The 18,333-nt window shown below is 49.4% G+C and overlaps 1 protein-coding gene across 1 annotated transcript in view; it reads left to right on the plus strand.

Moving 5' to 3' along the window:
• The window catches only part of LOC137519472 (serine/threonine-protein phosphatase 6 regulatory ankyrin repeat subunit B-like), a 132,368-nt gene that overhangs the window by 20,210 nt on the left and 93,825 nt on the right, over positions 1-18,333 (plus strand). Inside the window, exons 3-5 of the mRNA XM_068238426.1 lie at positions 6,324-6,422; positions 10,545-10,658; positions 11,079-11,183. Of these exons, the coding sequence (XP_068094527.1) occupies positions 6,324-6,422; positions 10,545-10,658; positions 11,079-11,183 (318 nt within the window). The remainder of the gene's footprint in view (positions 1-6,323; positions 6,423-10,544; positions 10,659-11,078; positions 11,184-18,333) is intronic.

The following is an 18,333-nucleotide window of genomic DNA, read 5'->3' on the forward strand; positions in this document are numbered from 1 at the left end:
GTATGAAGTAGCAGCAGTGTGCAGGCAGAGAAAGTACCTCTCCCCCTTCCCTGACCTGTGGAGTGTGCGAGCGTGCATGTACTTTTGCTTTGGCGCCCTCAGCCCCAGTCAGTATCTGCTAATCTGCTATCCAAAGTTTGTAGCTGCGGTGCATGGGTGCAGCAATAGTTCGGGCCAGGCAACAAAGAAGACAGAAGATCTTCCCATTAAGGACAGAGATACAGTAGTAAGTATGTGCTGGGCTGCTGTCGGGCTTTCCCTGGCTTGCTATGGTTTGTGCAGGAGACTCGGAGCTGGACTAGTGACAGCGGGGCTGACTACGGGAGATAGAGTAGCAGCGGGAGCTGGAATGGAACAGACAATGCTCTGTCACTGAATGATTTGTGACTCACACTGTGCACTGTGGGTGTTCTGCTATCTGCACTATTGTCCCCCACTGCCTTTCTTCACTATCTCACAACTACATACTGGAAATGTAAACATTTGACTATATTGGGAACTAGTGGAGAGGGAATACCTTTCACTGCCTATACAGGAGAGAGATCTCTCACTGCATATACTGGAGGGAGAGATATCCCTAACTACCGATACTGGGGGACAAATCCTTTATTACTTATCCCAAGAAAAGCTTTATTGGCAGGACTACACTGGAGGGAGACATCTCTCACTAACTTTACTGGGTATAGGGTCATATCTTACTATCTATACTCAGGGGCGGGGGCACTTCTTACTACCTATACTGGGAAGAAACCTCTGGCTACCCACATGGGGGACACCTCTGACTACCTGTACTGGACTGGAGGATACCTCTCACTAACTGTACTGGGGGACACACTTCTCAGTTCTTATACTAGGGGCAGACACCTCTCATTATCATTATCTATATATAACTAATACTAGGCGTTCCTCTGGGTACATGATATTGGGGAGGGGGGAACTAATAGCCTATATACACTAACGGTGGTGGGATCTGCCTATATATACTAAAGGGGGGATCTGCCTGGACAAGATACACTAAGGGGGGGGGGGGCACCAAAATCTTGGTACGCTCAGGGCGCTGTGGAACCTAAGGCCGGCCCTGTCCATGTCTAACTGATGGCAGAATGCTCTCCAAAACTTGGATACAAATTGGACTCCCCGATCTGACACTATATTTTCCGGAATGCCATGCAGCCGGAAAATGTGCTGGATGAAGAGATCAGTCAATTCCTGGGCCGAGGGGAGTCCTTTCAGAGGGAAAAAATGGGCCATCTTACTGAATCGATCGACTACCACCCAAATGACCGTCATGCCCTCAGACCTGGGGAGTTTGCCCACAAAATCCATGGACAAATGGGTCCACTGTTCACTCGGAACTGGTAAAGGCTGCAATGTTCCAACAGGTGCCTGACGGGAGGGTTTACTCCTAGCACACACTGCACATTCTCTTACATACTCCTTACAGTCTGTTGCCAATGACGGCCACCAAGCACATCTAGTAATGAGATCCTGAGTTCTGGTGGCCCCAGGATGCCCAGCATTCTTGTAGGAATGAAACAGCTGCAACAGTTGTAGGCGAAAAGGCAATGGTACAAACATGACCCCCTCATGCTTCCCCTCTGGAACATCTTGTTGGAATGGACTTAAAGTGACATTCCAGTCTTTCCAGGTCTCAGTGGCTGCCAGGACCACTTTCTGAGGGACAATGGTCTCTGGGTCTGAGGGCTGTGCTGTCTCGGGCTCAAAACACCTGGATAAGGCATCAGCCTTGATGTTCTTACTACCAGGGGTATAAGTGATTACATATCTGAATCTTGAGAAGAATAACGACCACCGGGCCTGTCGGGGGCTAAGTCTCTTAGCGCTCTCAATGTACTCCAAATTCTTGTGGTCAGTGTAAACAGTAATGGTATGTTCTGCCCCTTCTAGCCAATGTCGCCATTCCTCAAAGGCCAATTTGATGGCTAGAAGTTCCCTATTGCCTATATCGTAGTTTTTCTCTGCGGGTGAAAACCTACGGGAGAAATAGGCACAAGGATGCAGTTTTCCCTGCAACCCGGAACGCTGAGACAGCACAGCCCCTACCCCTACCTCTGAGGCATCTACCTCCACAAAAAAGGGAAAGGTGACGTCAACATGTCTCAGTATGGGTGCAGAACAGAACAATTTCTTCAGAGTGGAGAAAGCAGCATGGGCCTCTGGGGACCAGTGGTGAGTACATGCCCCTTTCTTGGTGAGACTGGTGAGAGGTGAAATCACCGTAGAGTACCCCTTTATGAACCTCCTGTAGTAGTTGGCAAACCCCAGGAACCTCTGGAGAGCTTTCGGTCCTATAGGTTGGGGCCACTCCAAGACAGCTGAAACTTTTCCAGGGTCCATAGAGAGGCCAGAGGTCAAGATGATGTACCCCAGAAAGGCGACAGGTCACGTCGAAAATGCACTTTTCCAACTTAGCATACAGCATATTTTGTCTTAACTTCCGCAACACAAACCCAACATGTTTCCTGTGTTCTGAGAGGTTGGATGAGAAAATTAGTATGTCGTCTAAGTACACTAAGACGAATTTGCCCAATACCTCTCTGAAGACCTCGTTAATTAGCTCTTGGAAGACGGCCGGAGCGTTACACAACCCAAAGGGCATAACTAGGTACTCGTAATGCCCGTCGGGTGTGCTAAAGGCCGTCTTCCATTCATCACCGTCCCTGATACGCACAAGGTTGTATGCACCCTTTAAATCCAGCTTCGAGAAAATCTTAGCATTGGTGACTTGGGTAAACAAATCGTCTATCAAGGGCAGAGGATAACGATTTTTTACTGTGATCTTATTTAAGCCCCGATAATCAATGCATGGACGGAGGCCTCCATCCTTCTTTTTCACAAAAAAGAATCCTGCCCCTGCTGGTGGCCGAGAGGGACGAATAAAGCCTTTAGCTAAATTTTCTCGGATGTATTCTTGCATAGCTAATTTCTCTGGTCCAGATAAATTATAGAGATGACCTCTAGGGGGCATACAACCAGACCTGAGATCAATGGGACAATCAAAAGGACGATGTGGAGGAAGTTTATCTGCTAATTTGGGACAAAACACGTCCGCAAATTCTGAATACTGATCTGGCAACCCCTCCATGTGAATCTTGGTTTTACCCAATGTTACCTTCGCTAGACAATGATGATAACAATGGGTAGACCAGCTCGTTAGCTGACCTGAAGCCCAATTGATCTGAGGAGAGTGAAGTTGTAACCAGGGCATACCAAGAATGATCGTGGAGGTTGTCATCCGCAAGACCAGAAAGTGTAGATTCTCTCTATGTAACACCCCCACCGTAACCCTTAACTCTGGAGTCTGAGACAGGGGGTGTTTACTCTGCAGCGGGAAGTCATCCACTGCAGTGACCAGAATCTGTTGCTTCAACGGGGAAATAGGATTCCCCAACTTCTTAGCAAATTCGTAATCTATAAAATTGGCTGCTGAGCCGGAGTCAATGTAGGTCTCTGTTTTATCCCTCCAAGCTATAGTACAAGGGAGGAGCAAACGTTTATCATGTAGAGGTAACGACTGACGCCTAGGGTATTACCTCCGACTACACCTAGGCGGCAGCGTTTCCCAACTTCTTGGGACAATTCTGTACTTTATGACCCTCCTCTGCACAGTATAGACAGAGCTGCTCTGTTTCTCTGCGCCTCCGCTCCACCCGGGACAATCTCGACCGACCAATCTGCATTGGTTCTGGTGGAGGCGAATCGGGTGGGGATGAAACAGATGGAGGCGCGGCGTAGGAAACATATCTCACATTGTTCCTACTCCGAGTCTGTCTTTGATAACGTAGGCGACGATCAACTCTGACTGCTAATGAAATGGCCTCATCAATAGACTTTGGCTCCGGATGACCCAACATTAGATCAGAGACCGCGTCTGACAACCCTGACAAAAAAACAGTCTAGAAGTGTGAATGAGTCCCATCTAGCTGAAACTGCCCATCTCCTGAACTCCGCTGCATAATTCTCCACCGGACCCTTGCCCTGCCGTAGTGTCTTGAGCTTCCGCTCAGCGGTAGAGGCAATGCCCGGATCATCATAAATTATAGCCATAGCTTTAAAAAATTTCTCCACTGAGGTTAGGGCCTCATGCCCTGTCTGAAGACTATATGCCCAGGTCTGGGAATCCCCTGACAACAGAGTTTTAATAAATGTAACTCTCTGCGCCACGGTTCCTGATGAATTAGGTCTCAACTCAAAGTATGACAACACTCTATTTCTAAAATTCTGAAAGTCAGATCTGTGACCAGAAAACCTTTCGGGTACAGGCATACGTATGTCTGTGCTAGGAGGAGATCGCACTGTATTCACAACCGTCTGAAAGACTTGTACAGTCCCAGACAAAGCGTTGATCTGGGTCTGGTGACTGTCCAGCACTCGGGTGTAATTCTCCACCGAAGTGGTGAGTCCATCAAGACGGCTGTTGAGTGCGTCCAATTGGTTTTGGTCTTGTGTTCTGTTACGATCGGTGTCAGCACACAGAGAGAATCTGATTATTGGTGATCTGCAGTATCACCAAGAATACAGATATATACCTGATTATGGATGATCTGCAGAATCACCAATAATACAGATATATTGCTAACCTCTGGACACCTGTATGTATATTGAGTGTTTGGTGCAACAGTAATAACTTTGAGTAAACCACCTGATGAGCAGGTGGTCCTTGGCAGTATAGGCAATACTGCTCTTTAAAGAAGCACGAGAACCTTCCAGCAGCCTGAGACCTTCCAAGGGGTGGAGTCTCAGGCTGAAGATAGGAAGGGCCAGTGTGTGAGTGACACCTGAAGGTGGATGTCACTAGCTGGTCTGGAGACTATCTCTTACAGGAGAGAGATAGCTCTCGAGGTCGGGCAAGCCAGGTCGGCAACACACGGACAGACAAAGTACAAAGACAGAAGGCTGATTCGGTATCCAAGAAAGGCAGGGTTGGCAACAGGTAATCAGAGGTGCGTGGTACCGAATCAGAGAGCGGAGGGATAGTCAGGAAAGCAATAGGTCATAACAGATATCAAACGATGCCTAGTCTTGGGTATGAGGTCCGTGGTCTCTACACCCTGGAACTAGTCTAAAGTATAACAGAATGATAACACAAGTTCCCTAATCTTGGGTGTGAGGTCCGTGGTCTCTACACCCTGGAACCAGGGACGGATCTAGGGGGGGGCAAGCGGGTCTCTTGCCCCAGGCGCAGTTTGTTGAATTCTTAAAAAGGCGGCAAAATGTGGATGGGGAATGGCAGTTTAGGCGCCAAAACCTGACCTTGCCCCAGGCGCAACTTGGGGCAACTTGGTCTAGATCCGTCCCTGCCTGGAACTAGTCTGAAGTATAACAGAATGATAACACAAGTTCCCTAATCTTGGGTGTGAGGTCCGTGGTCTCTACACCCTGGAACTAGTCTGAAGTATAACAGAATGATAACACAAGTTCCCTAATCTTGGGTGTGAGGTCCGTGCTCTCTACACCCTGGAACTAGTCTGAAGTATAACACAATAATAATACAGTAGTAATCTGGCTCAGTGTGAATTCCCAGGTCCTCCTGGTTCAAACACACTGTTGGATCTGACTAAGGTCTGAGTGCTTCCACGTAGTGTTCGCAACGGCAGACAACTTGAGACTGGCCAGTGGTAACTATATATAGAGCAGCGCTCTCTGGCGCCACCCCTAAGTGATGGACCAATAGTCACTTGCTCTGTGGTCAGCTGACCAGCCTGGTCAGCTGATCCCCCTTGGCCGTCATAAAAGTTCTGCCTCTCAGCGCGCACGCGTGTATTCCTGAATCTGTGTGAACTAACAGACCCAGCCACACCAGACGCATGCCACTGCGTGCAATCCGCCGTGCTGGACGCGGAACCAGCCGCCTTGCTATCAGTACACGCGGCGGCTTTTCCGCGTTCATTCACAGTACCAGACGCATGCTCCTGCGTGCAAACCGCCGCACTAGACGCGGAATCAGCCGCCTTGCTGTCAGCACAAGCGGCAGCTTTTCCGTGTTCTCTCACACAAAGTAGCTAAAAACAGCCGTGCAGGAAGAGGTGTCTTAAATCCAGATATTGGGGGTACTTGCTTCACCGAGGTATCCAGCGCACAGACATCTGAGCTGTACATGGATGTTAGAAGAGGGAGCTACTGCACATGGAATGGGAGGCACAACATACTTGGCCTAGGGGCAAAAAAAGTAAAAAACCGGCCTTGGCACTATAATACATTATGCACACGATCTACATAACGGTGGCTTTTTGAATGGTGCAACCAATTTTATAGGCTGTGATGCTACTTTCATTTAACGTTAGTCCTGTTTTTACTTGCAGGATGGCCGAACGGCACTTCATGTGGCAGCAGCCTATTCCAAGGAAGAGATCGTGCGACTTCTGCTGGCGAAGAAGGCGGAGCCAAATCTACCAGGAGGGGTGCGTTTGCCTTTTATGCATACACTGCATTTAGTAAGGAGACCTCGGGCAAGTCTCCTTAACACTGTTACTGCCAACTGAGCATGCCCTAGTGGCTGCAGCTGTGGCACTTGAGTCTGCCAAGAGGAAAGCACTATACAAATATTGTAATTATTATTATATGGATCCATGGCTTGATTCATTTAGCTGCGCCGCTAAAGCAGCTCAATTGAGCAGCGCGAGTTAAGATGTCAGCGTTCACACTATGAGCGGTAGTGCTGCGTAGTGTGCGCTGGTAACTTACGCATGCTCCTTTTAAATAACGGCCCTCCTTAAATGTCGCCCTGAGCCCTGTCGGGTCCAGTGGCTTTCTAGAATATGATCCCACGCACTTTGATTGACCCAATAGGCTGCCTGTCAAGTCAAGTATAATGATGATTAAACAAGCCTTATGTCATATACGTATGTGCGATTTTAGCGGAAGCTAGGGAGAAAAGCGTTTATAAAATATTATTATTATGATTATTATTATCATAAGAATCATTGAAATCATTGAAACAAAACACAGAAAGCAAAAAAACAAAGAAAAGAACGTTTACTAGATAAATTATTTAAAAATGTAATTTAAATCGATGGCATTTTACATTTGATTTTTCTATACAACTGATTAGTTTATCAAATTATTGCAGAAGATGAACAATTAAGTTGTATCATGAATGGTCACCTATAGACAGGGCTGGGCTGAGGCAGAGGTGAGAGAGGCTCCAGCCTCAGGGCGCAGTGTAGGAGGTGGCGCAGGGCGGGGCAGAGGCGAGAGAGGCTCCAGCCTCAGGGCGCAGTGTAGGAGGGGGCGCACAACTCACTCAGCTATCATTCCCCTATTGTGTTTGAAGCAGAGAGAAATAAGAAAAGGGGATACATGGCAGTGACTGCAAGCCAGATAACCAGAGATTAAGGTGTTGGGGGCCCCGGGGCGCCTATTAGTCTAATAGCAATCAGTGTGTGACGGCTGGGGTGGGAGGGATGGAGGGGCACACTTTGGTGTCTCATGCTGGGCATACATGGCTGGATTTTGCAGCTCGATTCTCCCTCCCGATCGATTCCCCGCTCAATTCCGCAGGCAGTTCTCTTATCTTGTAGTGGCTGGATGGTGTAATGGTTAAGGGCTCTGTCTCTGACACAGGAGACCAGGGTTCGAATCTCGGCTCTGCCTGTTCAGTAAGCCAGCACCTATTCAGTAGGAGACCTTAGGCAAGTCTCCCTAACACTGCTACTGCCTATAGAGCGCGTCCTAGTGGCTGCTGCTCTGGCGCTTTGAGTCCGCCAGGAGAAAAGCGCAATATAAATGTTATTTGTCTTGTCTTGTCTTATCTTCCGCTTGTTTTTCTTATCTTTTTCCATTGTGTTCAATGCGAAATTGAGCGCTGAAAATATCGGGCGGGAGATCCGACGTGTCGGAAATTATCTATCAAGCCATCTAAATGGCTCAGAATTGAGCCGTGTATTCCCAGCATTAGCCTTGGGTGCTGGAGGACCTTGACCCGGCTCTGCCTATAGATATCATCAGAAATCACACCAAATTCATGGCCATCGCTGGATGGACAACACTAAACTGGTAGTGTCCCTGGTACTTGGCAGTCCTGGTTGCGTTTTGACTTTAAGGATTTGAATTCTCCCATTGGATCCAGTTCTTCCTCGCGGGTTACACTCAGATGTTTCTGTCCTGGAAACAAACACTATAGATAATTACTCCGCAAACAGTTGTTCTTAGAAATGAGTAACAGGATGTAACTAAAACAAACAATCCCACACGCTGAACTCAACACCAACCACCTGGAGGGACGGATGCCAAGAATGTGGTCTGAAGGCATCACGACTAGCAGATATCCAGCCCAGGTGTCGCACGTACAGATAACCTTTCTCCGCACTGCCAGTCTCAGAGGGTTTAAAGTGTAACTGCAATGACATAAGTCACTTTGAAAGTTCATTCTCAATAGCGCAAGGTTTACGGAACTTTGGATTTGCTGCTGAAACAGATACGACATTTTAGCAGCTTCCCTTGGCAAGCAAAAGAAGTAGTGCCATCTGTGTTCACCAGCCACCTCCTCCTTTAGGTCATTATCCTTCATAACTCTTTCCAGCCATTCCGTCATCTGCTACTGCTTCCTTGCCTCAATCTGCTCAGCCTGCTACTTACTCTTTTGCTACTGCCCCGCTCCATTCTACTGCTAGACATTCCAACTCCATATCTTCCCACCTACCACTGCCTGCTCTGCTACTGCTGCCCTGCTCCACTCCACTGCTGCTAACCACTCAAACTCCATATCTTCCCACCTACCACTTCCAGCTCAGCTGCTGCTGCCCTGCTCCACTCCACTGCTGCTAACCACTCAAACTCCATATCTTCCCACCCACCACTGCCTGCTCTGCTACTGCTGCCCTGCTCCACTCTACTGCCACTAACAACTCCAACTCCATATCTTCCCACCCACCACTGCCTGCTCTGCTACTGCTGCCGTGCTCCACTCCACTGCTGCTAACCACTCAAACTCCATATCTTCCCACCTACCACTTCCAGCTCAGCTGCTGCTGCCCCCTCCACTCCTCTACTGCTAAACACCCCCATTTCATATCTTACAACTCACTACTTCCTTCTCTTCCACTGCTGCCCCAATCCACTCTACTACTAAACACTCCAACGCAAACTCCATAACTTCCCACCCACCACTTCCTGCTCTGCTACTGCTGCTGCCCGCTCCATTCTACTGCTAGACATTCCAACTTAATATCTTCCCACCCACCACTTCCTGCTCTGCTTCTGCTACCCTACTCCACTCTACTGCCACTTACTACTCCAACTCCAACTTCATATCTTCCCACCCCCCACTTCCTGCTATGCTTCTGCTACCCTACTCCACTCTACTGCTGCTAACCACGCCAACTCCAACTTTATATCTTCCCACCCACCACTTCCTGCTCTGCTACTGCTGCCCCGCTCCACTCTACTGCCACTAACCACTCCAACTTCATATCTTCCCACCTACCACTTCCTGCTCTGCAACTGCTGCCCTGCTCCACTCTGCTACTAAACACTCCAACTTCATATCTTCTTACTCACTTCCTCCTGCTTTGATACTTCTGCCCTGCTTCACTCTAACTCCACCTCCATATCCTCCCAACCACCACTTCCTGCTCTGCTACTGCTACCCTACTCCACTCTACTACTAACTACTTAAAAGTGAACCAAGCATCATTTTTAACACCCAGGGCAGCTCTATAGCAAATAAAAAATGCATTCTAAAAATGTGGTTTATTATTAAAAAAAACTTTCAATTTACCTCATTTTTTTACATCTAAGGGTTAAAATAGCCACTTTGTCTGTCCGCAAAGGACCTGCAGACCTGGAGCAGGAGATGGTGGAAGGCAGATAAGAAATCACTTCATTAGACTTAATTGACCACAAACAAACCCCCATTGTACTTCAAACAGAAAACATCAGTTACAGTTGAAGAATTTCACACCTAGCCTGGATAATGCCAGTGGTAAAATAGCAGGGGGTTGTACTTCTGAACAATGGCAGCCCTTGCAGCTATTTGAAGCCAGGAGCTGCATAGATCCCTTTAACTTCATATCTTCCCACCCACCACCTGCTCTGCTACTGCTACCCTACTCCACTCCACTGCTAAACATTCCAACTCCACCTGTTCTGCTACTGCTGCCCCGCTCCTCTCTACTGTAATGCTGCTTAACACTCCAACTACATATCTTCCCACCTACTACTTCCTGCTCTGCTATTGCTACCCCACTCCTCTCTACTGCTGCTTAACCCTCCAACTACATATCTTCCCACCTACTACTTCCTGCTCTGCTACTGCTACCCCACTCCTCTCTACTACTAATAACCACTCCAACTTCAACTTCATATCTTCCCACCCACCACTTCCTGCTCTGCTACTGCTGCCCTGCTCCACTTTACTCCTGCTAAACACTCCAGGAATCCACTTGAAATAGTATAGACTGGCAATCCTTGCTTAAAATGTCACATGATCACATTCAACTGCCCACCGTCTAAATGCAGATGGAACAGGAACAGAACTGTGTTGGAGTTTGACAGTTGGCCTTTGCGTATTTTTTTTTTTCTAGGAAAAGGACCAGTTACCCCTTCATTACGCAGCACAGCGGCCCAACGGAGCCATCGGTGTCATCCAGACTTTACTAAGAACATCCAGCAAAGATGCAAGACTTGTCCAGGACAAGGTAACATAGATAGATAGATAGATAGATAGATAGATAGATAGATAGATAGATAGATAGACAGGGTTGTTTCTGCCCATTTTGGTGCCCCAGGCAAGGACATTTTATTGGGTGTTATTTAGTTATACCGTTTATGTACTGCATGAGTCTTTACAAACTGAAATATTTTCTCGGAGATCTAGAAGAGTTGCAATAATCCGTACATTATTACAGTACGTCACTGAGCAGGGGGCGGGCCTATGTATATGACCCTGTTGGCGCACCGTACCACAGGGTCATATGACGATGGATTTGTGCGGTGTTGCGGGGTTAGGCTCCCCTGCTGCATGTTCACCGCAACGCTACAGTGTAAAATCAGCATGAATGAATGTCGTAGGAAGGAGAGTCTAGGACGTAACTCCTTCTATCTGTTCCGCCTTCCAGGACGGCTGCATTCCTCTGTTTGTGGCAGTGGAGGCCGGCAATCTGGGCATGTGCAGAGAGTTCCTCTCCTCCCACACCGAGGCTCAGCTCAAAGCAACAAGTCACGTAAGAGATACAATAATACTTATAGACCATTGTCTACAGTGCAGTGGAGATATACTCTGTGCTGCTGGAGGACTCTGCTCCTTCCTCTAACTCTCCTGATATACTCTGTGCTGCTGGAGGATTCAGCTCCATCCTCTATATAACTCTCCTCTTCTGATATACTCTGTGCTGCTGGAGGACTCTGCTCCTTCCTCTATCTAACCCTCCTCACCTGATATACTCTGTGCTGCTGGAGGACTCTGCTCCTTCCTCTAACTCCCCTCTCCTGATATACTCTGTGCTGCTGGAGGACTCTGCTCCTTCCTCTATCTAACCCTCCTCACCTGATATACTCTGTGCTGCTGGAGGTCTCTGCTCCTTCCTCTAACTCTCCTCTCCTGATATACTCTGCACTGCTGGAGGACTCTGTTCCTTCCTCTAACTCTCCTGATATACTCTGTGCTGCTGGAGGACTCTGCTCCTGCCTCTAACTTTCCTCTCCTGATATACTCTGTGCTGCTGGAGGACTCTGCTCCTTCCTCTAACTCTCCTCTCCTGATATACTCTGTGCTGCTGGAGGACTCTGCTCCTTCCTCTATCTAACCCTCCTCACCTGATATACTCTGTGCTGCTGGAGGACTCTGCTCCTTCCTCTATCTAACCCTCCTCACCTGATATACTCTGTGCTGCTGGAGGACTCTGCTCCTTCCTCTAACTCTCCTCTCCTGATATACTCTGTGCTGCTGGAGGACTCTGCTCCTTCTTCTAACTCTCCTCTCCTGATATACTCTGTGCTGCTGGAGGACTCTGCTCCTTCCTCTAACTCTCCTCTCCTGATATACTCTGTGCTGCTGGAGGACTCTGCTCCTTCCTCTAACTCTCCTCTCCTGATATACTCTGTGCTGCTGGAGGACTCTGCTCCTTCCTCTAACTCTCCTCTCCTGATATACTCTGTGCTGCTGGAGGACTCTGCTCCTTCCTCTATCTAACCCTCCTCACCTGATATACTCTGTGCTGCTGGAGGACTCTGCTCCTGCCTCTAACTTTCCTCTCCTGATATACTCTGTGCTGCTGGAGGACTCTGCTCCTTCCTCTAACTCTCCTCTCCTGATATACTCTGTGCTGCTGGAGGACTCTGCTCCTTCCTCTAACTCTCCTCTCCTGATATACTCTGTGCTGCTGGAGGACTCTGCTCCTTCCTCTATCTAACCCTCCTCACCTGATATACTCTGTGCTGCTGGAGGACTCTGCTCCTTCCTCTAACTCCCCTCTCCTGATATACTCTGTGCTGCTGGAGGACTCTGCTCCTTCCTCTAACTCTCCTCTCCTGATATACTCTGTGCTGCTGGAGGACTCTGCTCCTTCTTCTAACTCTCCTCTCCTGATATACTCTGTGCTGCTGGAGGACTCTGCTCCTTCCTCTAACTCTCCTCTCCTGATATACTCTGTGCTGCTGGAGGACTCTGCTCCTTCCTCTAACTCTCCTCTCCTGATATACTCTGTGCTGCTGGAGGACTCTGCTCCTCCCTCTAACCCTCCTCTCCTGATATACTCTGTGCTGCTGGAGGACTCTGACCTTCCTCTAACTCTCCTCTCCTTATATACTCTGTGCTGCTGGAGGACTCTGCTCCTTCCTCTAACTCTCCTCTCCTGATATACTCTGTGCTGCTGGAGGACTCTGCTCCTTCCTCTATCTCTCCTGATATACTCTGTGCTGCTGGAGGACTCTGCTCCTCCCTCTAACTCTCCTCTCCCAATATACTCTGTGCTGCTGGAGGACTCTGCTCCTTCCTCTAACTCTCCTCTCCTGATATACTCTGTGCTGCTGGAGGACTCTGCTCCTTCCTCTAACTCTCCTCTCCTGATATACTCTGTGCTGCTGGAGGACTCTGCTCCTCCCTCTAACTCTCCTCTCCTGATATACTCTGTGCTGCTGGAGGACTCTGCTCCTTCCTCTAACTCTCCTCTCCTGATATACTCTGTGCTGCTGGAGGACTCTGCTCCTTACTCTAACTCTCCTCTCCTGATATACTCTGTGCTGCTGGAGGACTCTGCTCCTTCCTCTAACTCTCCTCTCCTGATATACTCTGTGCTGCTGGAGGACTCTGCTCCTTCCTCTAACTCTCCTCTCCTGATATACTCTGTGCTGCTGGAGGTCTCTGCTCCTTCCTCTAACTCTCCTCTCCTGATATACTCTGTGCTGCTGGAGGACTCTGCTCCTCCCTCTAACTCTCCTCTCCTGATATACTCTGTGCTGCTGGAGGACTCTGCTCCTTCCTCTAACTCTCCTCTCCTGATATACTCTGTGCTGCTGGAGGACTCTGCTCCTTACTCTAACTCTCCTCTCCTGATATACTCTGTGCTGCTGGAGGACTCTGCTCCTTCCTCTAACTCTCCTCTCCTGATATACTCTGTGCTGCTGGAGGACTCTGCTCCTTCCTCTATCTAACCCTCCTCACCTGATATACTCTGTGCTGCTGGAGGACTCTGCTCCTTCCTCTAACTCCCCTCTCCTGATATACTCTGTGCTGCTGGAGGACTCTGCTCCTTCCTCTAACTCTCCTCTCCTGATATACTCTGTGCTGCTGGAGGACTCTGCTCCTTCTTCTAACTCTCCTCTCCTGATATACTCTGTGCTGCTGGAGGACTCTGCTCCTTCCTCTAACTCTCCTCTCCTGATATACTCTGTACTGCTGGAGGACTCTGCTCCTTCCTCTAACTCTCCTCTCCTGATATACTCTGTGCTGCTGGAGGACTCTGCTTCTCCCTCTAACCCTCCTCTCCTGATATACTCTGTGCTGCTGGAGGACTCTGCTCCTTCCTCTAACTCTCCTCTCCTTATATACTCTGTGCTGCTGGAGGTCTCTGCTCCTTCCTCTAACTCTCCTCTCCTGATATACTCTGTGCTGCTGGAGGACTCTGCTCCTTCCTCTATCTCTCCTGAAATACTCTGTGCTGCTGGAGGACTCTGCTCCTCCCTCTAACTCTCCTCTCCCAATATACTCTGTGCTGCTGGAGGACTCTGCTCCTTCCTCTAACTCTCATCTCCTGATATACTCTGTGCTGCTGGAGGACTCTGCTCCTCCCTCTAACTCTCCTCTCCTGATATACTCTGTGCTGCTGGAGGACTCAGCTCCTCCCTCTATCTCTCCTCTCCTGATACTCTCTGTGCTGCTGGAGGACTCTGCTCCTTCCTCTAACTCTCCTCTACTGATATACTCTGTGCTGCTGGAGGACTCTGCTCCTTACTCTAACTCTCCTCTCCTGATATACTCTGTGCTGCTGGAGGACTCTGCTCCTTCCTCTAACTCTCCTCTCCTGATATACTCTGTGCTGCTGGAGGACTCTGCTCCTTCCTCTAACTCTCCTCTCCTGATATACTCTATGCTGCTGGAGGACTCTGCTCCTTCCTCTATCTCTCCTGATATACTCTGTGCTGCTGGAGGACTCTGCTCCTCCCTCTAACTCTCCTCTCCCAATATACTCTGTGCTGCTGGAGGACTCTGCTCCTTCCTCTATCTAACTCTCCTCTCCTGATATACTCTGTGCTGCTGGAGGACTCTGCTCCTTCCTCTAACTCTCCTCTCCTGATATACTCTGTGCTGCTGGAGGACTCTGCTCCTCCCTCTAACTCTCCTCTCCTGATATACTCTGTGCTGCTGGAGGACTCTGCTCCTTCCTCTATCTAACTCTCCTCTCCTGATATACTCTGTGCTGCTGGAGGTCTCTGCTCCTTCCTCTAACTCCCCTCTCCTGATATACTCTGTGCTGCTGGAGGACTCTGCTCCTTCTTCTATCTAACTCTCCTCTCCTGATATACTCTGTGCTGCTGGAGGACTCTGCTCCTTACTCTAACTCTCCTCTCCTGATATACTCTGTGCTGCTGGAGGACTCTGCTCCTTCCTCTAACTCTCCTCTCCTGATATACTCTGTGCTGCTGGAGGACTCTGCTCCTTCCTCTAACTCTCCTCTCCTGATATACTCTGTGCTGCTGGAGGACTCTGCTCCTTCCTCTATCTCTCCTGATATACTCTGTGCTGCTGGAGGACTCTGCTCCTCCCTCTAACTCTCCTCTCCTGATATACTCTGCACTGCTGGAGGACTCTGCTCCTTCCTCTATCTCTCCTGATATACTCTGTGCTGCTGGAGGACTCTGCTCCTTCCTCTAACTCTCCTCTCCTGATATACTCTGTGCTGCTGGAGGACTCTGCTCCTCCCTCTAACTCTCCTCTCCTGATATACTCTGTGCTGCTGGAGGACTCTGCTCCTTCCTCTATCTAACTCTCCTCTCCTGATATACTCTTTGCTGCTGGAGGTCTCTGCTCCTTCCTCTAACTCTCCTCTCCTGATATACTCTGTGCTGCTGGAGGACTCTGCTCCTTTTACTATCTAACTCTCCTCTCCTGATATACTCTGTGCTGCTGGAGGACTCTGCTCCTTCCTCTAACTCTCCTCTCCTGATATACTCTGTGCTGCTGGAGGACTCTGCTCCTCCCTCTAACTCTCCTCTCCTGATATACTCTGTGCTGCTGGAGGACTCTGCTCCTCCCTCTAACCCTCCTCTCCTGATATACTCTGTGCTGCTGGAGGACTCTACTCCTTCCTCTATCTCTCCTCTCCTGATATACTCTGTGCTGCTGGAGGACTCTGCTCCTTCCTCTAACTCTCCTCTCCTGATATACTCTGTGCTGCGGGAGGACTCGGCTCCTCTATCTAACCCCCCTCTCCTGATATACTCTGTGCTGCTGGAGGTCTCTGCTCCTTCCTCTATCTAACTCCCCTCTCCTGATATACTCTGTGCTGCTGGAGGACTCTGCTCCTTCCTCTAACTCTCCTCTCCTGATACTCTCTGTGCTGCTGGAGGACTCTGCTCCTCCCTCTAACTCTCCTCTCCTGATATACTCTGTGCTGCTGGAGGACTCTGCTCCTTCCTCTAACTCTCCTCTCCTGATATACTCTGTGCTGCGGGAGGACTCTGCTTCTTTCTCTATCTCTCCTGATATACTCTGTGCTGCTGGAGGACTCTGCTCCTCCCTCTATCTCTCCTCTCCTGATACTCTCTGTGCTGCTGGACGACTCTGCTCCTTCCTCTAACTCTCCTCTCCTGATATACTCTGTGCTGCGGGAGGACTCTGCTCCTTCCTCTATCTCTCCTGATATACTCTGTGCTGCTGGAGGACTCTGCTCCTCCCTCTAACTCTCCTCTCCCAATATACTCTGTGCTGCTGGAGGACTCTGCTCCTCCCTCTAACTCTCCTCTCCTGATATACTCTGTGCTGCTGGAGGACTCAGCTCCTTCCTCTATCTAACTCTCCTCTCCTGATACACTCTGTGCTGCTGGAGGACTCAGCTCCTCCCTCTATCTCTCCTCTCCTGATACTCTCTGTGCTGCTGGAGGACTCTGCTCCTTCCTCTAACTCTCCTCTCCTGATATACTCTGTGCTGCTGGAGGACTCTGCTCCTTCCTCTAACTCTCCTCTCCTCATATACTCTGTGCTGCTGGAGGACTCTGCTCCTTCCTCTAACTCGCCCCTCCTGATATACTCTGTGCTGTTGGAGGACTCTGCTTCTTTCTCTAACTCTCCTCTCCTGATATACTCTGTGCTGCTGGAGGACTCTGCTCCTTCCTCTAACTCTCCTCTCCTGATATACTCTGTGCTGCTGGGTGACTCTGCTCCTTCCTCTAACTCTCCTCTCCTGATATACTCTGTGCTGCTGGAGGACTTTGCTCCTTCTTCTAACTCTCCTCTCCTGATATACTCTGTGCTGCTGGAGGACTCTGCTCCTTCCTCTAACTCTCCTCTCCTGATATACTCTGTGCTGCTGGAGGACTCTGCTCCTTCCTCTAACTCTCCTCTCCTGATATACTCTGTGCTGCTGGAGGACTCTGCTCCTCCCTCTAACCCTCCTCTCCTGATATACTCTGTGCTGCTGGAGGACTCTGCTCCTTCCTCTAACTCTCCTCTCCTTATATACTCTATGCTGCTGGAGGACTCTGCTCCTTCCTCTAACTCTCCTCTCCTGATATACTCTGTGCTGCTGGAGGACTCTGCTCCTTCCTCTATCTCTCCTGATATACTCTGTGCTGCTGGAGGACTCTGCTCCTCCCTCTAACTCTCCTCTCCCAATATACTCTGTGCTGCTGGAGGACTCTGCTCCTTCCTCTAACTCTCCTCTCCTGATATACTCTGTGCTGCTGGAGGACTCTGCTCCTCCCTCTAACTCTCCTCTCCTGATATACTCTGTGCTGCTGGAGGACTCAGCTCCTTCCTCTATCTAACTCTCCTCTCCTGATACACTCTGTGCTGCTGGAGGACTCAGCTCCTCCCTCTATCTCTCCTCTCCTGATACTCTCTGTGCTGCTGGAGGACTCTGCTCCTTCCTCTAACTCTCCTCTCCTGATATACTCTGTGCTGCTGGAGGACTCTGCTCCTTACTCTAACTCTCCTCTCCTGATATACTCTGTGCTGCTGGAGGACTCTGCTCCTTCCTCTAACTCTCCTCTCCTGATATACTCTGTGCTGCTGGAGGACTCTGCTCCTTCCTCTAACTCTCCTCTCCTGATATACTCTGTGCTGCTGGAGGACTCTGCTCCTTCCTCTAACTCTCCTCTCCTGATATACTCTGTGCTGCTGGAGGACTCTGCTCCTTCCTCTATCTCTCCTGATATACTCTGTGCTGCTGGAGGACTCTGCTCCTCCCTCTAACTCTCCTCTCCCAATATACTCTGTGCTGCTGGAGGACTCTGCTCCTTCCTCTATCTAACTCTCCTCTCCTGATATACTCTGTGCTGCTGGAGGACTCTGCTCCTTCCTCTAACTCTCCTCTCCTGATATACTCTGTGCTGCTGGAGGACTCTGCTCCTCCCTCTAACTCTCCTCTCCTGATATACTCTGTGCTGCTGGAGGACTCTGCTCCTTCCTCTATCTAACTCTCCTCTCCTGATATACTCTGTGCTGCTGGAGGTCTCTGCTCCTTCCTCTAACTCCCCTCTCCTGATATACTCTGTGCTGCTGGAGGACTCTGCTCCTTCTTCTATCTAACTCTCCTCTCCTGATATACTCTGTGCTGCTGGAGGACTCTGCTCCTTACTCTAACTCTCCTCTCCTGATATACTCTGTGCTGCTGGAGGACTCTGCTCCTTCCTCTAACTCTCCTCTCCTGATATACT

Source organism: Hyperolius riggenbachi, chromosome 5 (genome assembly GCF_040937935.1).
Source record: "Hyperolius riggenbachi isolate aHypRig1 chromosome 5, aHypRig1.pri, whole genome shotgun sequence".
NCBI classification, from domain to species: domain Eukaryota; kingdom Metazoa; phylum Chordata; class Amphibia; order Anura; family Hyperoliidae; genus Hyperolius; species Hyperolius riggenbachi.